We start from the raw sequence: 20,599 nt of genomic DNA on the forward strand, positions 1-20,599 counted from the left end.
CGTGCTTCTTGATTGCAGGGTGCATGGAATGGCACCCTGCAGCCAGTAGTGCCCACGATCTGCTACCTGTGCGTGATGTCACACACAAAGGAGACATCAATTTCCCTATTCTGCAAAGTGGCTGTTCATACATTCTGCCATTGCAGGGACCTGCTTCTCCATGCTAAATGCGGGTCCTGACAAACAATGGCAGAATGAGCAATAATCATGCACCTCCCCATAGCCAACTGGGCCATGGACTGATGTGAATGATTCAATATCCCCCCACAGTCCACTGGGCCATGGACTGATGTGAATGAATCAATATTCCCCCCACAGTCCACTGGGCCATGGGCTGATGTGAATGATTCAATATCCCCCCACAGTCCACTGGGCCATGGACTGATGTGAATGATTCAATATTCCCCCACAGTCCACTGGGCCATGGACTGATGTGAATGATTCAATATTCCCCCCACAGTCCACTGGGCCATGGGCTGATGTGAATGATTCAATATTCCCCCACAGTCCACTGGGCCATGGGCTGATGTGAATGATTCAATATTCCCCCACAGTCCACTGGGCCATGGACTGATGTGAATGATTCAATATTCCCCCACAGTCCACTGGGCCATGGACTGATGTGAATGATTCAATATTCCCCCACAGTCCACTAGGCCATGGACTGATGTGAATGATTCAATATTCCCCCACAGTCCACTGGGCCATGGGCTGATGTGAATGATTCAATATTCCCGCACAGTCCACTGGGCCATGGACTGATGTGAATGATTCAATCTCCCCCCGGAGTCCACTGGGCCATGGACTGAAGTGAATGATTCAATCTTCCCCCAGAGTCCACTGGGCCATGGACTGAAGTGAATGATTCAATCTTACCCCAGAGTCCACTGGGCCATGGACTGAAGTGAATGATTCAATATTCCCCAGAATCCACTGGGCCATGGGCTGATGTGAATGATTCAATATTCCCCGTAGTCAACTGGGCCATGGACTGAAGTGAATGATTCAATCTCCCCCCGGAGTCCACTGGGCCATGGACTGAAGTGAATGATTCAATCTTCCCCCAGAGTCCACTGGGCCATGGACTGAAGTGAATGATTCAATCTTACCCCAGAGTCCACTGGGCCATGGACTGAAGTGAATGATTCAATATTCCCCAGAATCCACTGGGCCATGGACTGAAGTGAATGATTCAATATTCCCCCACAGTCCACTGGGCCATGGACTGAAGTGAATGATTCAATATTCCCCAGAATCCACTGGGCCATGGACTGAAGTGAATGATTCAATATTCCCCAGAATCCACTGGGCCATGGACTGAAGTGAATGATTCAATATTCCCCCACAGTCCACTGGGCCAACGACTAATGCAAATTATTCAATATTCCCCCACAGTCCACTGGGCCACGGACTGATGCGAAGGATTCAATATTCCCTCAGAGTCCACTGGGGCGTTGACTGATGTGAATGATTCAACAGTAATAAGTTGTTTATACATATAAAAAAAGCTACAGACACGAGGCTGACATTTAACTTGCGAGTTCTGTACAATGAGATCATTCTCCGATTCCTCTACATACACAAGTAGACAAATTAGATTTTGCATGACAATCGTCCCCTCAGGCAGAGAAACCGGATCACTTCTGACATCAGTGTGACCTACTGATAGCGGAGACCAGTCGCAGCCTTCCTGTACCAGCATCCCGAAAAAGATCTTATCAATCTATATCCGATTATTATTACAGTCAGCAGCCTAATATCATCTGCAAAATTGCAGTTTCTTTGATTAACATAACAAAAACCTGATTTCACAGAGACTTCTGGGAGATGAACATCAGGAAAAATCCTAACAATAACTCAGAATTAGCCATTATTGCACAGTCATATGTATCATACAGGGAGAAGCCGGTAATATGACCAGTCTAACAGACTCTTGGCAACGAACGCACAAGGAATATCGAGTTTAACAGATTTTTGGACGCAGGAATAAGCTCAGACATGCCAGAAACAACAGAATTATGTAATATATGTCTTATTATCTGCTATCTGAATAAAATAAAATAAGGAACGTCACACAAGTGCTGATAGTCTACATCTTTGCGTCATCATAGCATTCAGGACAAATAGTGCAAGGGGCAGATAAAATCCGTACAGATTATATCAATATCACACAATGGAAGCAAACACTTCCCACAAAAACAAAGAACAGTGATAGAAGCTGTATAAAACCATCCAAGACTGAAACAAATGTCAACACAATGTAAAAATGGTTCATATTTCAATTAAAACGAATAAAAAGATCAATGTATAATATTCAGTACAATATTGGGATAATGATTATGATACCAGTAGTGTTGATACAAATTAATTGTCCGGTATGATTAAAGTTTAGCAACTGATCAAAACAATAACAAAAAGTTGTCTACACAAGTCGGCTGAGATATCGGGTTCCCTGTAGCTTTCATTGGTATTAAGTCGACACAGGAAAGGTTGACGTGCTTTGGGTTGACCACTGAAGGTGGGCACAAGCATTAGGTCAACAATGGCTAGGTCGACAGTCAAAAGGTGGACATGGGCTATTCATTTTTTTCTTTTAAACCGACATGTGCCGACAGGCGTTATTTCACGCCCTACCATCCTCTAGTATATTGTAGTGTGCCCGAAGCACTTAGACAGTGTCCATGTCAACTATGTCGACAATCAGGACAAAAAAAGGTGAAAACCCATGTCGATCTTTTGACTGTCTACCTATACCCATTGTCAACTTTCCATCCATGTCGACTTTCAATGGTCAACCCAAAGTTGGTCCACCCAATGGCCAATACCCCTTTCATTATAGTCCTCCCTGCCGATGTGGTGAATGTATAGGACAGGGACAAGGAGACCCCAAACTCTGGAACGTGTGGCTCATAAATCCTCTCTCACTTGTCCTACAAATTCTAAGCACCAAACCTTACACAGGGCTGGTAATAAACTATATAAAAGAGTTTATGAGACAATGAAAAGTTAGCACATATTGATCCTGTAACTATGTTCAACCTTGATGTAACTAGGCAGGAGTAACGCAGCCGGTTAGATAGGTGAAGATGTGATTTTAGCTGCAACAGAGAACACAGCATGGGGCCATCACATGAGTGTCACCCCACCCCCACTACTCTTTTCAATGTCCCACTCCATCACCTCCCCTAATCCCTAAATAACTCCTTGAAGTTTCAATGCACTTTACTTCACAGCAAAAAAAAATGAGAAAAGGACAAGTGAATGGAGGAGCTGTTCTGGAGCCTGAAATGAGACTCTGGGAATGAGAATGAGGCATTCTGCCTCTCTTACCTTTGTCTTGGCATGAGACCAGGAGGGCGAGATAGGAGACATAGACCAGCAAGACCTCCTTACACCTGCAAGCATAAGCAGCAATGTAAACCATCAGAGTAGAAAATAACTGCCACCCAGGGTAATAAATACAGGGGTCCACACAGCAGCACATGGGGGTACAACACACTGCCGGCAGACAAGAGTGGGAATCATACAAAGGAGACGCAACAAAAAGTGCAAAAGAGGTAAAAAAGTGAAAAAGTAACACAACTCACATAATAAAAGAAAAGACAGTTTGCAAGAAAGACATAACACTCCAGCAACTCTGTTATAGGAGACAACTGAGTGCAGAACATAGAGAACACACAAGAACTTTTGATTAAACATGCATTAAATGCCACAGGGGTAGCCATAGACAGCAATATACAGTGACTTTAATCCACTTTTATAGAAGTTGCAGCCCCTTACCTGAGAATCATCTTATGCTGTGAGTGGTTGAGACTGGAGCCCTGCTGCACTCACACACACACTGTTTGCAGTGCACACACTCAGTCCCTCACACACCCGACTGTTCTAGCTCTGCTTTGTGATAAGAAGACTGGAGGGTGCAGAACAGTGGAGCGACTGGCTGCAGGGTCCTAGCGCCCACCTACCAAGCTCTCTTCTCCAGAAGGCAGTGCTGACTGCATGTAATGCAGTATTTCCCCAAAACTACTGTGTCAGTGAGTCACTGTCTGGGGATTAAAACAATGCAAGAAAATAAGTCCAGGATCAAAGTATCAAGGAGAGGGTTAAATAAAGCTGGCACTGGAGGAGACAACACTGACAGGATATGGTCAAAATGACAAGAAGTATCAGGACAAATCTCTATTTCCTTACAATGAGTGCATATGATATTCAAAATAAATAGAGGAGACGCCTTAATACTCAGTTCCACTTATCTGTAAAATGGTTTTCGTCACACTAGATCCTTAGTTGTTGTTTATTTCTAATAATCATATTATACTATACTAATATTAGAAAAAAGCCCATCAAATGTACCTTCACTTTGAGCTGTGACAGATTTTACTTTCACTTTGAGCGGTGACAGTTTTTAGCCCACAGACTCTCCACCCCACACCCAGTCCTTCTCTGCTCCTACCTCCGATCTCTGTCTTCACTGCTCTCTCCCTCTCTCCATATCCAGCGAGTGTCCCTGCAAAAATTGCTTTCACTTTCTGTTATGACATATTTTTAGCACACCAAAGGAGTTATTTGGTCCATCGAGTGGCCTCTAGTGGTCACTGGCAGTACTACACCTCATAGAGGTGAGGAGTAGTTAGTCTTTTATATATACTTTATGGATTTTTTATAGGAATTGAATTAATGTCCTACTGTTTGCAACATCCTAAGCCATTACTGTAATATACCTGTGAGGTGCTGGACTGGGCGCAAAATGATTGCAATACCTGAAAATGACTGAAAATGTAAATGTTCAAGTACATCAAGCATCACTCCTTCATTTCACTAACTACAGTATGATGATTAATTGGACCTTTCCAGCAGCTAATTGGCCCTGTTGGCCATTATGGTAATCCAGAAAGATTATCCTATTTAATTAAAGGCTAATGCCGCTCCTCACCTCTGGGGGGGGGGGGGGGATTCAAGGGGATGCAGTTAATTTCCCAGCGGTCGGAATCCCGGCGTTCAAAATCCCGAATAAATTTGCATGCCGAGCGTAGTGAGGCACCAGGCCCGCTGCGTGGCGTGCGGCGCGAGCCCGCAAGGGGGGTCGATCCATGTCCCCCGCTTGTCGGGATTTAGACGGTCGGGATTCCAGCGTTGGGATTTTGAACGCCGGGATTCCGACCGCTGGGATTCCGACCGCCGGGATTACATACTGAATCCGATTCAAGTGTTGTACGTGCCACTAGAGTCTGCACGGCGGAGCAGTTTATGTGTTGCTCCATTTGAGCGTGCACAGCTGCCTGCAATGACATTGCCCTGTACCTGCACTGCCCCATCCCTGCACTGACCTGTACCCAGGGCCGGCGCTGCCACTAGGCAGGATTAGGCAGCTGCCTAGGGCGCTGGCCGGTAGAGGGCGCCCCTTGTTCAGCCCAACATTTAATTGAAACCTCCAAAACAGCAGCCGACCACTGGTTTTATTTCTTAATCAATTTTTGCGGGTTCTCTGTGGGGCGGCAAGAAGCCCATCCCTCACCTGCAGCAGTGCTATACAGCTGACGGCACTGCAGCTACATGGAGCGGTACCTGAGTCCTTGACAGCAGTAGTCTCAGCGGCAGCTGAGCGGTGGGACCACGCAAGGTGGCTGGGGAACAATCAGCAGCAGACATGGTAGCAGCAGGGAGCAGTAACCCCCCACTACAACCCGGTGGTAGCAGCAGCGCTGGGACAAGGAAGGTCCTGTATGCTGATCCTGACAGCCGGGTAAGCTCCTCGGCTGACTCCACGGCTGTCAGGCAAAATGCTCTGGCTGTGGAAAAGATGGCACCAGGGCACCCCTCTTCACTTTAGTGCTGATTTTTTTCTGCTATTGTTACACACATACTGTATGTTCAGCATGCCCCAGTATACGCAGGCAGGGACAGGAGTCATCAGCGCTGTCTCTCCCACAAGCTGCAGTTGGTCACACAGGTTACATACACAGTGATTACTAGATCTCACGCTGGGAGCCAGGGACAGTATGTAAACTATTATCTCCCTTTCCAAGTGTATTCAAATAGTGTTGAATACACTTGAATAGTGGCATGTAGTTTGCAGACTACCCCTTACTCCCAGAGTTCGTGTGACCTCTCAGACCGGGAGAACGCAGACGAGCTTCCCAGCAGTAGCAAGACAGAAAACTAAGAATTATGAGTGTGCTCACTGCTCAGCTGTATGGGGAGTTGTGGATTTAGGTGGGTGCCTCTATCCTCTGTGTGTCCATTTAGCCTATGCTAAATCCAGATTATCTGTGTCCCCACTACTACTCCTATCCAGTACCTTTAACTACTCCCACCCTTACCTCACCAGCTCCCATGTGCCACCATAACTACCCCCCCTCACCCAGTCTCTACTACGCCCACCCTTACCTCACCAGCTCCCCCAGCTGCCATGTGCCAATATATCTACCCCCCACCCAGTCCATACTACTCCCACCCTTACCTCACCAGCTCCCCCAGATGCCATGCGCCAATATATCTACCCCCCACCCAGTCCCTACTACTCCCACCCTTACCTCACCAGCTCCCTCAGCTGCCATGCGCCAATATATCTACCCCCCACCCAGTCCCTACTACTCCCACCCTTACCTCACCAGCTCCCTCAGCTACCATGTACCACTATAACTACCCCCCACCCAGTCCCTACTACTCCCACCCTTACCTCACCAGCTCCCCCAGCTACCATGTGCCAATATATCTACCCCCCACCCAGTCCCTACTACTCCCACCCTTACCTCACCAGCTCCCCCAGCTGCTATGTGCCACTATAACTACCCCCACCCAGTCCCTACTACTACCCTCACCTCCTCCCCCAGCTACCATGTGCCACTACATTTCTTACTACCTCCCTCACCCCCACCAACTCCACCAGCTGCCATGTGCCACTATGTCTACCCCTGCCCAGACTTTACTACCACCCTCACCCCACCACCTTCCACAGCTGCTATGTGCCACTATAACTACCCCTACCCAGTTCCTACTACTATCACCCCAAAAAACATCTGCTTGTAAAAGCATTTTTTTAAGGACTTTATTATTGTTTGTAGTATATTTTTTTATCCAGTTTCTGTTATTATGCATATATTTAATATTCAACTACTTCACTGGCATGCTAGTATGCTAGTGCACAATGGTTGGGTACGAAACCCGATACACAGCACAATGACGGTCAGATACTTCCAGACCCCATGGAGTATTTTTATCCTAACCCACCCTTCCTACCAGGACCACATTAATAATAGATATACTGTATGTATGGATGCAGTGTATGTATGTATGTATGTATGTGAGAGGAAGTATACAGATGTGTGTGCGTATATATATATATATATATATATATATATATATATATATATATAAAATGTATGTATGTATGAGACACGTGGGAAAAGAAACAGATATAGGTGTGTGTGGCAGAACTAAAAAGAGATAGTATTTATTTTAAGAGAGACTGAAATGTGAAGGAATATGAGAGAGGCACTATATAGATATCTATATATATATCAGAGGCAGAATGAAATAGAACGAGATACTCAGCTGCATAGGGCGCCAAGATCTGGGAAGGGGTGTCACTAAGTGTGCCCATCAAATAATTACAGATGCTTTTGAGAAATACTTCCTTCCTCTCAATACAGTCAGGCGGTAGGAAAATGTATGCGACAACACTTTCACCTGACTAACTGGGAAATTGTGTGTGTTTGTGGGGGGGGAGTAAGCCAAAGTTTTGCCTAGGGTGCCAAGAAACCTTGCACCGGCCCTGCCTGTACCTGCACTGTCCCGTACCTGCACTGCCCTGTACCTGCACTGCGCCATCCCTGCACTGCCCTGTACCTGCACTGCCCTGTACCTGCACTGCCCCATCCCTGCACTGCCCTGTACCTGCACTGCCCTGTACCTGCACTGCCCCGTACCTGCACTGCCCTGTACCTGCACTGCCCCATCCCTGCACTGCCCTGTACCCAGAGCTGGATTAAGGTCTAAAGGCACCCATACACTAGGGCGACTTGTCCTTAGGACAAGTGGCCCCCAACTTCCCCCTGAGCTTCAGTGGCTGCTCCCCGGGGGAGCTTGATTAGATTGGCACTTGATGTGCCATTTTTTACATGTGATAAATCGTCTCGATTTATCACATGTAAAAAACCCGGGGAGCAGGGGGGGGGCTGGGGACGCTGCGGGGGATACAGGCGGCATAGAGCCGGGCAGAGGGAGCCGGGAGCTGTCAGTGCTAGAAAAAAAAGCCTATACAATGAATGGGCAGCCTGTGATTGGCTGAGCGCTCTCTCAGCCAATTGCTGACTGGCTGAGAGAGCGCTCAGCCAATCACAGGCCGCCCATTCATTGTATGGGCTTTTTTTTTTTATTCAGTACTGAAGCTCCCGGCTCCCCCTGCCCGGCTCTATGCCGCCTGTGTCCTCCGCAGCGTCCCCAGCCCCCCCTGCTCCCTCCACCGCCGCGCCACCCCACTAGGTCCCAAGTCGGGTGGTCGGACGTGCAGCGGGTCCGACCACCCGACGCAGATCCGATGCGCACGGGACCGCACATCGGATCTGAGGGGACATCAAAACTAGCCGATTTTGGTCCGATTTCGGCCAGATCCGACTGATCTGGACGAAATCTGACCAAAATCGGCTAGTGTATGTGGGCCTTAAATGGGCCTGGAGCTGAAAATGATCAAGGGCCTATTATGCGCAATAATAGGGGTTGTGGCCAGCACCTAATAATGTGGGGGGCGTGACCAGTGTTTTGGTTGGATGGTCAGCTCATGGGTATGTCTCTATTGTGTAAATACTTTCAACTATTTATATATGCCTGGAAAAGGCAGTGGGCTGGCATAAAAAAAAATGCAGGAAGAAGGATGCCAATATCCTAAGATACTTGCGGGGTGAGGCGGCACTCCAGTCATAAAAAAAATACTGAAAGCCAAAACTAGACAACATTTCAGTACCGTTTATGTGGTCACCTAAGTTTACCACACCATATTTATTATTATTAGCAGTTTCTTTTATAGCGCACACAGATTCCGCAGCGCTTTACAGAGAATATTTGACCATTCACATCAGTCCCTGCCCCAGTGGAGCTTACAATCTATATTCCCTACCACATGTACACGCACACACACACACAGACATTCTAGGGTTAATTTTGTTTGGAGCCAAATTAGCCTAGCAGTATATTTTTGGATTGTGGGAGGAAACCGGAGTACCCGGAGGAAACCCACGCAAGTACGAGGAGAATATACAAACTCCGCACAGTTAGGGCCATGGTGGGTATTGAACCCATGACCTCAGTGCCGTGATCAGTAATGCTAACCATTACACCATCCGTACTGCCATATAACCCTTATAGAAATCATGCAACACAATAGTAACCCCTTATACTGTACTTGCCTCTTACACATTATGCCACATGGAATGAGCCAAAATACACACTATACCAGGCATGTCCAAACAGTGGACCTCCAGATGTTGTGAAACTACACGTCCCAGCATGACTTGACATAGTTTTAGAATTCCCTAATAGCAAAACAGTGGCAATGCATGATGGGACTTGAAGTTTCACAACAGCTGGAGGGCCATAGTTTGGACATGCCTGCACTATACCAAACAGATTGAGCAATAATGCACAATATGCTTCATAAATAGGGGCATTAATGGCACGCATTAAAAATTTACACCATAATGCCCATTACATGTTAAACCACACACCATAATCTCGATTACGTATTATGCCAAACACCATAATGCCTATTAAAAATGATGCTACATACTGTAAGTGCTGCTTAGCTACATGTTCATTGCCAGGGGTTCCATGTTCATTGCCAGGGGTCCCATGCTCATTGCCAGGGGTTCCATGTTCATTGCCAGGGGTCCTATGCTCATTGCCAGGGGTTCCATGCTCGCTGCCATGTGGAATTACATGCTCATTGCCAAGGGGAAATACATGCTCACGGTAACTGGAGGACAGCCGCCGCCGGGCAGAAATGACAGCCATTGACAGCCGGGCAGAGAGCAGGGGGCTGCCCGGCTGTATTCAGAGCACTGCATGTCCCGGCTATTTGAAATAATATCCCTTTCATACCAGAAAATGCAGGGACTTACCTGGGAATATGGTCCCATACCCTCCAACATGACCCATTGCATTCGGTACACAATGCTCTGCTCCTGGACTTCCCTGGTAATGTATGAATGCCATCACCTGTGTGGAGCTAGGTAATTGATAAAAAAAAAAAATGGGTTTACCCGCAATATCTCTAGAACCCATATGGACCAGGTATCAGATTGAAGGCCCAGCGATTTGGGTTCGACTGAGATCAACCTGGAGCTTCTGTGATGCCTGAGGGGGAACTAGCAGACATTGGAACCGAGTGGAGGACAGAATTAGCGGGTCCCATGTTATCTTATGGGGAAAATGTTCCAGGTTTGCCTGGTGGTATCTCCGGTTCCCGGGGGCTAGCGACGCGGGGCTGGGCTCGTTGGAAAGCCCTGGCCCTCAGCTATTTGGAGAGTGGGCCTGGAGCTGTAGCTCCATCAGGCCCATTGTTAATCCGGCCCTGCCTGTACCTGCACTGCCCCCATACCTGCACTGCCCTATACTGCCCCGTACCTGCACTGCCCCATCCCTGCACTGCCCCGTACCTGCACTTTTCCATACCTGCACTGCCCTGTCCCTGCACTGCCCTGTACCTGCACTGCCCCATACCTGCACTGCCCTGTACCTGCACTGCCCTGTACCTGCACTGCCCCGTGCCTGCACTGCCCTGTACCTGCACTGCCCCATCCCTGCACTGCCCTGTACCTGCACTGCCCCCATACCTGCACTGCCCTATACTGCCCCGTACCTGCACTGCCCTGTACCTGCACTGCCATGTACCTGCACTGCCCCGTACCTGCACTTTTCCATACCTGCACTGCCCTTTACCTGCACTGCCCCGTACCTGCACTGCCCTGTCCCTGCACTGCCCTGTCCCGGCATTGCCCTGTACCTGCACTGCCCTGCCCCTGCACTGCCCTGTACCTGCACTGTCCCATACCTGCACTGCCCTATACTGCCCCGTACCTGCACTGCCCCATCCCTGCACTGCCCTGTACCTGCACTGCCCTATACTGCCCCATACCTGCATTGCCCTGTACCTGCACTGCCCTGTACCTGCACTGCCCCATACCTGCACTGCCCCGTACCTGCACTGCCCTGTACCTGCACTGCCCCGTACCTGCACCTGCACTTTTCCATACCTGCACTGCCCTGTACCTGCACTGCCCTGTCCCTGCATTGCCCTGTCTCTGCACTGCCCCATCCCTGCACTGCCCCATCCCTGCACTGCCCCATACCTGCACTGCCCCATACCTGCACTGCCCTATACTGCCCCGTACCTGCACTGCCCCATCCCTGCACTGCCCCGTAATTGCACTGCCCTATACTGCCCCGTACCTGCACTGCCCCATCCCTGCACTGCCCTATACTGCCCCGTACCTGCACTGCCCCATCCCTGCACTGCCCCGTACCTGCACTGCCCTTTACCTGCACTGCCCTATACTGCCCCGTACCTGCACTGCCCCACCCCTGCACTGCCCTATACTGCCCCGTACCTGCACTGCCCCATCCCTGCACTGCCCCATCCCTGCACTGCCCTGTACCTGCACTGCCCCATACCTGTACTGCCCTGTACCTACACTGCCCCGTACCTGCATTGCCCCATCCCTGCACTGCCCCGTACCTACCTTGTACCTGCATTGCCCCATCCCTGCACTGCCCTGTACCTGCACTGCCCAGTACCTGCACTGCCCCATCCCTGCACTGCCACGTTCCTGCACTGCCTCGTCCCTGCCCTGCACTGCCCAGTCCCTGCGCTGCCCCATCCCTGGGCTGCCCTGTACCTGCACTCCCCCGTCCCTGCATTGCCCCATCCCTGCCCAGTCCCTGCACTATTCCATACCTGCATAGCCCAGTCCCTGCACTACCCAGTCCCTGCCCTGTCCTGTACCTGCATTGCCATGTACCTGCACTGCCCCATCCCTGCACTGCTTCATCCCTGTACCTGCACTGCCCTATACTGCTCCGTACCTGCACTGCCCCATCCCTGCACTGCCCTGTCCATGCACTGCCCTGTACCTGCACTGCCATGTACCTGCACTGCCCCATCCCTACACTGCCACGTCCCTGCACTGTCCCATACATGAACTGCCCTGTACCTGCACTGCCCCATTCCTGCACTGCCCCGTCCCTGCACTGCCCCATCCCTGCACTGCCCCATACCTGCATTGCCCCATCAGTGGCATAAGTTCACCCTAGTTGCCCGGAGGCAAGATAAATATTGGTGCCCCCCCAATATGTATGTACAGTATGTATGTTATGTTTAAAATAGAGTGTGATGTCTATGGTCCTACTAGGAAGGGAAGTCAGCCACAGAAGCAATATTGAAGGCTTTCAATTAACTGATTTAAATTTGCTGGGGAGGAGAGGTGCCCCCTTGAGAGCAGGAGCCCGACGGCAGATGACTCCATTGCCTCCCAGAGTTACGCCTCTGTGCCCCATCCCTGCCCTGCTTTCTCTGCCTATGGGGCAGATGCGGATGCTGATAATTCAGCCCCTTAGTGTGGGTGATGGAGAAGAAAGTCCTGCTTTGGGACATCCCAGGAGACAGATCCAAGTGTTTATCACACGGACCATAAATAAATTGAATTAGTCCTGGACCTCAAACCTGAGGCACCCCTGCAAGTGTCCTGAGTCACCCCAGGGTGTCATGGCATATAGTTTGGGAACTACAGCCCTTGGTCCTTTATGTTGAACAGGAGGGTGTAATAAGCAATGTGGATAAAGAGGTAACTAGAGAAATGAAAAGGAGAGCGGGGCCAGGAGGGGACGTTATGGTCCGCTGCTCGCTCCAAAGCTGGAAAACAAATGTGACCTTATCTAAAATGAACTGATGTAAATTTGTAGTGTTGAAATGAGTCCAGAATGAGTCTGGCTTATTTATGACATTTTGTTCTTTGTGCACCAAACTATAACAGAAAAACACACACGAATATCCAAAAATATCCCAAAAATGGTTTAAAACCAAAGAACCTGATTCAGCATCAGTCGCTAAAGTACAGAAATCGATAATCGGTGATTTTTTAACTTATGCGCACGCTGAAATACGCATGTGCAGACCCTCAAATAGCGGCCGTGTTCTGAAAATATGTCCGCCGTCTGAGCGACCGCAGGGGTAGGGGGGGGGGCACAGCAGAACATTGGGTGGACGTTGACACTGACAACCCGCATGCTAAAGGGAGCCGTGATAACTGATGCTGACCGGTCCATACACAACAGGATGAAACAACACTGAATATACTGTATAATAGGGATATTATAAAGTCATCATCATCAATGAAGGTGTGCAGAATGTTGTAAAGTTATCTATTTAACACAAGAAAGAAATACAACTTTGCTTGATGTTAACAAAAGGAATGTTAATTGGGTTTACCTAATGATTAACAGGAAAGCAGGGCATTTAAGTGACAAATGTACATGATCTTAAAGGTCGTGCTCCCATTTACTCTATTGGATAAGGCCCTTCTCACCTATTTCACGTTTTACACTGATCCTTCCTGTACAACTCTGACAAATGGCTCGGTCATTACTTAGCGTTACAATGAGTGAACAAACGACTTTCTGCCCCGGAGAGGTTACACATTGCAGCCACTGACAGATCATCATGGACGCTGCCCGTCACCCAGCATGTCAAAGACTTATTATTAGCCCATTAAGGGTGAGATGTAATAGGGTGCCATTTTTTAGGTGTCTGAAAAAAAATTGCACCATATCGCATATGATACATTTGCAAGTTTCGGCCGAAATGTGGGAATGTAATAGAGTACGATTTCTGACGGTTCTCATCGGAAATGTGCCCTTTTTAAAAAAAAAAGTGTGGTGTTTAGTAACGTGAAAGTCGGGATGCCCCAATAAAGGGGTCCTCCCTCCCAGGCTTCACTCATCCAGGGCTGAAGCCCGGGGCTGTCCATTGGGCTGCGGATGGCGGGCTGGTTATTTTGTGTAAAATTAAGATTAATCAACTAACCTTGGGTTGTGCTGTGGCAGAGGCGTAACTAATATTGTGGCGCCCCCCCCGCCAAAAAATTACCTTGCCCCTCCGCATGCCGCCGGACCCGCATTCAGTCCGGCACCGCAGAAAGCCTCCGGGCTCCGTCTCCTGCAGTAATGAAAAATTACACGACAAAATGGCTGCCCCCGTACAGCAGACAGTTTTTTTAGGGATGTTAGAGGAGGCGGCGGCCTCCTCTAGCATCCGTAAAAACTGTCTGCTATTAGGGGGCAGCCATTTTGTCGTGACATTTTTCATTACTGCAGGAGACGGAGCCCGGAGGCTATCTGCGGTGCCGGACTGAATGCGGTGGCATGCGGAGGGGTCTGACCAGAGTGCCCGGGCACCGGGGGCGCCCCGCTGGTGCTTGCTCCCCCAAGCAGCCGCGGTGGTTGCCTTACGGTAGCTACGCCTCTGTGCTGTGGAACTATAATTCCCAGGCTAGCCTTTGCTGGCTGAATGCAAGGTGATTGACAGGCGCCGTTCGGGGGCGGAATGTCAGCGTTTTCTGGGAGTGCCCCAGAAAAAGTGTTGCCCGACCATTGGGAGGGACAAGCGGCCGACGTCAGCAGCGGCCTCCTTTTCCCCATGACCTTCAAAGTGCTGCGAGCGCGGGGAAAATCATTTGATGGTGAGCGTTTCCCCCCGTTTGCACGGCTGCGTGGAGAGGGGCTTGGCGGGGGGGGTTACCTGCTGGTCGGGCTCTGAACACTCGCAGCACAGGCCTGAATCAGGTCCACAATCTACATGTAATTCCGATATAGATGTGTCCTCTAATGGTGTTGCTACAGCACAAGTGTTAGTGGGGCGGATTCAATTAGTGCAAGTATAACTACTGGAGCTATTCAATTATTAGTCTACCTCCCTATGCAGTAATCCCACGGCTAATGTATGAACGTATAGATTCTGGCTTAAGTGCCCAGATTCTATGGGATACCTGGCGCAGTACGCCTCCGAAGGGTGATCTTACCACCAATTATTCCTCGTAGCACCTGAGACTAGGGAATGATCTGTGTTAAATGCACCATACAGAGTTTACCGCATAGGGTAGCGGCATTAATGGAATAGGTCCTTGCTGAGATTTATCCACAATTTAGCCACCCTGCGGCTAATTGAATCTGCCCCACAGTGTACACACAAAGATGCCTGTTGTGATCAGTTAAGGTGGTAACAGAAAGGTGGTGGGTGTTTCTTGGTGGTGACTGGCTACAGGAACACGCACCAATGGTCCATGTATTGGGCGTGTTATGGGAGTATGATTGGGTGTGTCAATGCAAGTTTATCCACTGATGCGTAGCCGCAAACATAGGAGGCCCTGGTCTGGCGGAGACACTTCACCTGCCATATGGATTGCCATATTATTTCCAATGATGCCACTAATTCTGGTGTATAATCAGAATCAGCTTTATTGGCCAGGTATACTAGGAATTTGTTTTCGGTTGATACACCAAATGATATTACAGCGCATACTGGTGCTAAATATCTCAGTCCTTACCAGTGGCGGTTACAGAGGAGGGGCTGCAGCACAGTCTGAAATTCAAACAGGAGCCACACCAACCGCTAGTTCAGAATGACAGTTGGTGGCAGTTGCTGCGCCTCCCCTTTTGGAATTTTAAATGGTGCTGCAGCCCCTCCTCTAGAGCCTCACCTGGTCCTTACAAATGGATATACACAGTAGTTTGTAGTCTATTTGTGTGAACTCGCAGACAGGAGATCACAATACGAAGTTGTGTCCGCCTTTATTTGAAATCTCGTAAAGCAGCCACACTCTGTCAACATAGACGCATAAAAATGTCGACACTTTGTGACATGTCGACATTTTAAATGTCATCCTTTTGTCCGTGTTAGTATTTTGACCAAGTCAACGTTATGAATGTCGGCATTTTGAACATGTCGGTATTTTGACTGTATGTCAATGCTTTTCTATATTTTGACCGTCGGTATTTTATATTTTCGAATAACTTTTAGGGCTGAAATGAATTTAAACCTCTGAATATTTGGGGCAAGGCAGTTCCCGGCCATTTGGTTACATTTTTTCTTCCATTCTGCCACAAATAAAAGTATAATTATGGTGACGCACAGTTGGGTCATTTACATGTCTTCCATCAGCTGCTGTTCCTCCATGACTTGTACAAACCCATATCTCACCCTAGGATTTACTATACAAACTTATTCCTTGCATCAAAGTAGAAGTATGTTGTTATTCCGTCTTTGGAAGGCGCCGTAGCTTATTGTCAGGGTTCTAGGTAAAAATACACACACGCACCAGTATTGATAGATCCTAAGCTCATGATAGGGGCAGGGACAGAGCTGGTTTAGGCGTAGAGACCATCTGTCTGAGCCCATCCCTATAAATACTATCACTCAAAAATAATCTGCACTGAGCTCATGCACAGATTTAGATTCTGTTATAGAATCTTTACTTCCTTGGGTATCTCAAGCCGCCCCCTAGAATTGCATGAATAGGCCATGTCTCCTCTATGCAGACCACAGATTCCCAATATAGGGCCTAATTCAGACCCTATTGCATTGCAACGTAAGCACCGCCCGCCGCCCCAATGAACGCCCCCGTCAGTGCTGCCCGCATCCCCTCGGTAACATGCGAGGGGATGTGTCCAAGAACACAATCCCTCGCATGCAGCCAAAGGGGACAGAAATCATTGTATGGTCACCGACGATAATCAAATTAATTCTCTCCCCTTCAGAAATAAAAGTCAGTGGAAATGAACTTTAATTTCAGTTGGCGATGGCCAAAAATGGGGCGGGCACTAATGGCGGCTGTCCGCCCCAAACAGGCATTGGCCTGCCCAGCGTTTTTCGTGGGGACGGCCATAAAACGCTGGTCCCCCTTCATTGCTCTGGCCCCTGCATGGGGGGGGGGGGGGAGTCTACACATGTGCAAATAGGTGCGGAAAGGGGCCACATTTTGCCCATTATCCTCCCCATTTTACTCACTTCACTAGGAGTGAAGTGAAGTGTTGTAGGGGACTACCTGAAAAATCAGACACAAACTTATTTTGTGCAAAACGTTCCCCAGTATTTGCAGTGCACAAAAAGCCTTACGTTTCTCTAGTTATTAGAATGCAGGGGTTAAAGTGATGGTGGTGGGGGCTGGAACTGAGTTTCACCTCCTGTAATGTTAGGGAGAACTCAGTTGCACCTCAACCACAGCCCTGCACAGTCATTCCAACAGAAGAGCTTGTCCCAGCGGCTTTCTTCACAGCATATGTGATGTCATGCTGTAACCGCCACTGATGTGAAGAATAGAGGAGAGGAAGCTGCTGGAGTGATAGAGATAGATATGTGTATAAAGGACTACTGTTTTGGGGATTATATCTATGAGCAATAATACTGTGGGCATTATGTGTAAGTGACACTACTGTGTGTCATAATGTGAATAAGGGGCACTACCATGTGGTGTAATATGAATCAGGAGCACTACATGCGGTGTAATGTGAATATGATTGTGCTACTTTATGGCATAATTTGAATTGGAGGTACTATTGTGAGACCACACCCCTTCCTTGTGAGACCCCTGTCCCTTTATAAAGTATGGGGGGTAGGGAACAAATTTTGTAGTTTGCAGGGATGCCAAAAACCTTGGCACTGGCCCAGGATCCACCTAGCAGGGAAGGAGGGGGGGGGGGGGGGGGGGGTAATTGTGACAGGGGATATGAGTTTTCCCACCTCTCCTTGACCACTTTAAGCCCCGTTCGAAAGAAACGCATTTGCGACTTCTTGCACAAAGGGGACCAAGAAGGGAGTTGGGGAGGCCATGTAGTTACAGAAAAGCTAGGTCATGAAAACAAGAGCATCTATCCCTATCAGGGGCAGATCACTTGCGGGTCACTTATGATTGGCTGAATGCTTTTAAGTCCCTCCCATTTATACTGATGTAACCCCTGCTCTGCAGCGGGGGCTAATAATAAAATATCAGCCACTGAGCATGCCTTTGAGAATCCGCTGCCGGAGCATTGGTGATAAAAATGAAAAACTGCATTTACAATCAGACCCATGTGCACCGCACACCCTGCGCTCATTATAGGCAGGGCCATGAACAGGAGCAATGACATCACAGTAACTCAGGTGACATCATTCTATGTATGAAATCAGGACAGTGTCGTAAATATGGGTGTCTGTAATTATTTAAAAGGTGGAAGTGTGCGCCCTCCTACCCATTACCAAATGTAATTAGTAATGTCCGTGTGACTACACACAGTGCTATGTGAAATGTTGGTGTTTTATATGTACAGAATAATATTGTTATTTTCATATTGTTCTGTTTTATGAGAACTGCCAGTGTTTTCTTAAGGGTCTAACAACAATGGTATCATGCCAAAGGAATGCTTAATAATAAAACAGACGTGGACTGATGATATGTCAGGCACTACAAATAGGCCTCTTTTCATGAGAAAATCTGTGTAATACACAGCTGCCTGCTGAGCGCGTCCTTGACACAGCAGATTGGCATCTCCTGCTATCCATTCTTCAGGAGTCCTTCCACAATCTGTTTGTGCAGTAACTGGTAACTGGAGTTCTTCTGGAAGTTATGGTGCCCATTTCCAGTGCGGTATTATCCATGTGAGAAAGGAAATTAGAGAAGACATTAGTAAATTGGAGAAAAATGCCTGCGTTACTGTATCAGTACCAGTGGTGTAGAATACTCTTATCTCACCTTATTGCTACAGTATCTGTTTTTGTTCTCTTGACTTCATTAACTTTGAGGATTCCGAGTGGGCTGTTGAGACAGCTGTGGGGCACGGGTACTGAAGTGGGCGTGACCAAACCCGGTAGGCGCATCCAGGGCCCCTCTAGATCAAATATATAGTAAATACTATGCACGGTTTAGGCACTAGGAGGAGGGTTAGGGAGCAGGGTATGAAGGTTAGGGTTAAGGGGCATACACACGTAGAGATCTGTGGTAAGCAATTTTGCTAAGCAATTTTTCTGGTGTCAAGATCTCCCATGGAGAGCACATACACACGCAGAGATTTGTGCTAAGCAATTTTGCTTAAGCAAAAAAAGGCAGGGTAGTGGTTCAGAATGAGAGATTGCGATCAGTATCTCTCTTTCTGTACACACAGAGAGATTTGCAGTCATTTGCTAAGCAATCTCACTAGATTTGGACTGCATGCATTGAATTAGTTAGCAAGAGATCTTTAATCTCTCGGAGCATACACACTGAGAGATCTGTGCTTACTTTCTAAGCAATCTAGTCAGATTGTTTAGAAAATAGCACAAATTTGCTCCGTGTGTACACCCCTTTAGGCTTTAGGCACTAGCAGGGATTGTAAGGCAGTGTGTGTGTGTGTCTGTGGGTTTGGCAGGGCTGACAACAGAAATATTGGGTACACTGATCTCTCTGAGCCCCCCATTACGCTTACTTTTGACACCCAACCTCACCTTGGACCCCTGCACCAAGCTTCCCTTTACATATCATTTTATATACAGGCTAGGTGTAGTGGACAATGTAGGGAACATACAGCTGGGCCCCCCAACAGTAAGGATAAGCAACCCCCACAACACACATTGGTGTATTTAGCATTGTTATGAAGGGAGGTAGTATCAATGTACATCATTTGCGCTGGTATTGCCCCCCCCCCCACAATGTATTAAAGCGGCCGTGGGTGCGCCCTGTCAGCAACACACCTGTACTATGTTACATCTGCATCTGATTAGCTAACTCTTGTAACCACCTAGGAACGCCCAACACATTTCTAATACGGTTGTGTGTGTCTGAATCTGTACTGCAACGCTGTACAAACACCACCATCTCCTTCACCTGCACTCCTTGTAGTGCTCATCTCCTATACCCCCCTGACATTCCTTGTAGTGCCTATCTCCTGTACTCCGCTAACATTCCTTGTAGTGCCTATCTCCTGTACTCCGCTAACAATCCTTGTAGTGCCTATCTCCTGTACTCCGCTAACAATCCTTGTAGTGCCTATCTCCTGTACTCCCCTAACATTCCTTGTAGTGCCTATCTCCTGTACTCCCCTAACATTCCTTGTAGTGCCTATCTCCTGTACTCCCCTAACATTCCTGGTTGTGCCCATCTTCTACATCCACCTCACACACATTGTAGTGCCCATCTCCTGTACTCCCCTAACATTCCTTGTAGTGCCTATCTCCTGTACTCCGCTAACATTCCTTGTAGTGCCTATCTCCTGTACTCCCCTAACATTCCTGGTTGTGCCCATCTTCTACATCCACCTCACACACATTGGTCGGTATTCAATGAGGCTGAATCGCCAGGTTTTTATGGCGAATTTGTGCTGTTTGGCGAATTTTTGACAAAAACGGTGAATCACCCTATTCAATGACCAAATGGCGAATACATTTCAAGTTTTTTTTCGCCATGATTCACCGAGTAGCAATCGCTATCTTTTTATGGTGAAGTGCAAGGTGAACTTTTAAAATAAAGTGTTTTGCTTTTTACATTTGGTGTAAAAAAATCAGGAATTTTATTCTGAGGAGGGGCATGCTATTTTTATTCATGTG

The 20,599-nt window shown here is 48.1% G+C and overlaps 2 protein-coding genes across 3 annotated transcripts in view; one reads left to right on the plus strand and one right to left on the minus strand.

Annotated features, from left to right (window-relative positions):
- The window catches only part of COL18A1 (collagen type XVIII alpha 1 chain), a 145,729-nt gene extending 141,702 nt beyond the window's left edge, over positions 1–4,027 (minus strand). The window contains exons 1-2 of the mRNA XM_083154666.1: positions 3,781–4,027; positions 3,331–3,395 (exon numbers count right to left, since the gene is read on the minus strand). Coding sequence (XP_083010792.1) covers positions 3,331–3,395; positions 3,781–3,791 — 76 coding nt within the window. The 5' untranslated portion in view covers positions 3,792–4,027. The remainder of the gene's footprint in view (positions 1–3,330; positions 3,396–3,780) is intronic.
- Positions 4,028–5,946: 1,919 nt separating this feature from the next.
- Positions 5,947–20,599, plus strand: part of LOC146020957 (uncharacterized) — a 30,856-nt gene continuing 16,203 nt past the window's right edge. The window contains exon 1 of one of the 2 annotated variants that reach the window (XM_083154669.1): positions 5,947–6,213. The gene's annotated coding sequence lies outside the window, so the exon portion shown is untranslated. The remainder of the gene's footprint in view (positions 6,214–20,599) is intronic. The other variant, XM_083154672.1, reaches the window with a different exon arrangement.

This window comes from Crinia signifera, chromosome 7, assembly GCF_055691185.1.
Source record: "Crinia signifera chromosome 7, ASM5569118v1, whole genome shotgun sequence".
Taxonomy (NCBI): domain Eukaryota; kingdom Metazoa; phylum Chordata; class Amphibia; order Anura; family Myobatrachidae; genus Crinia; species Crinia signifera.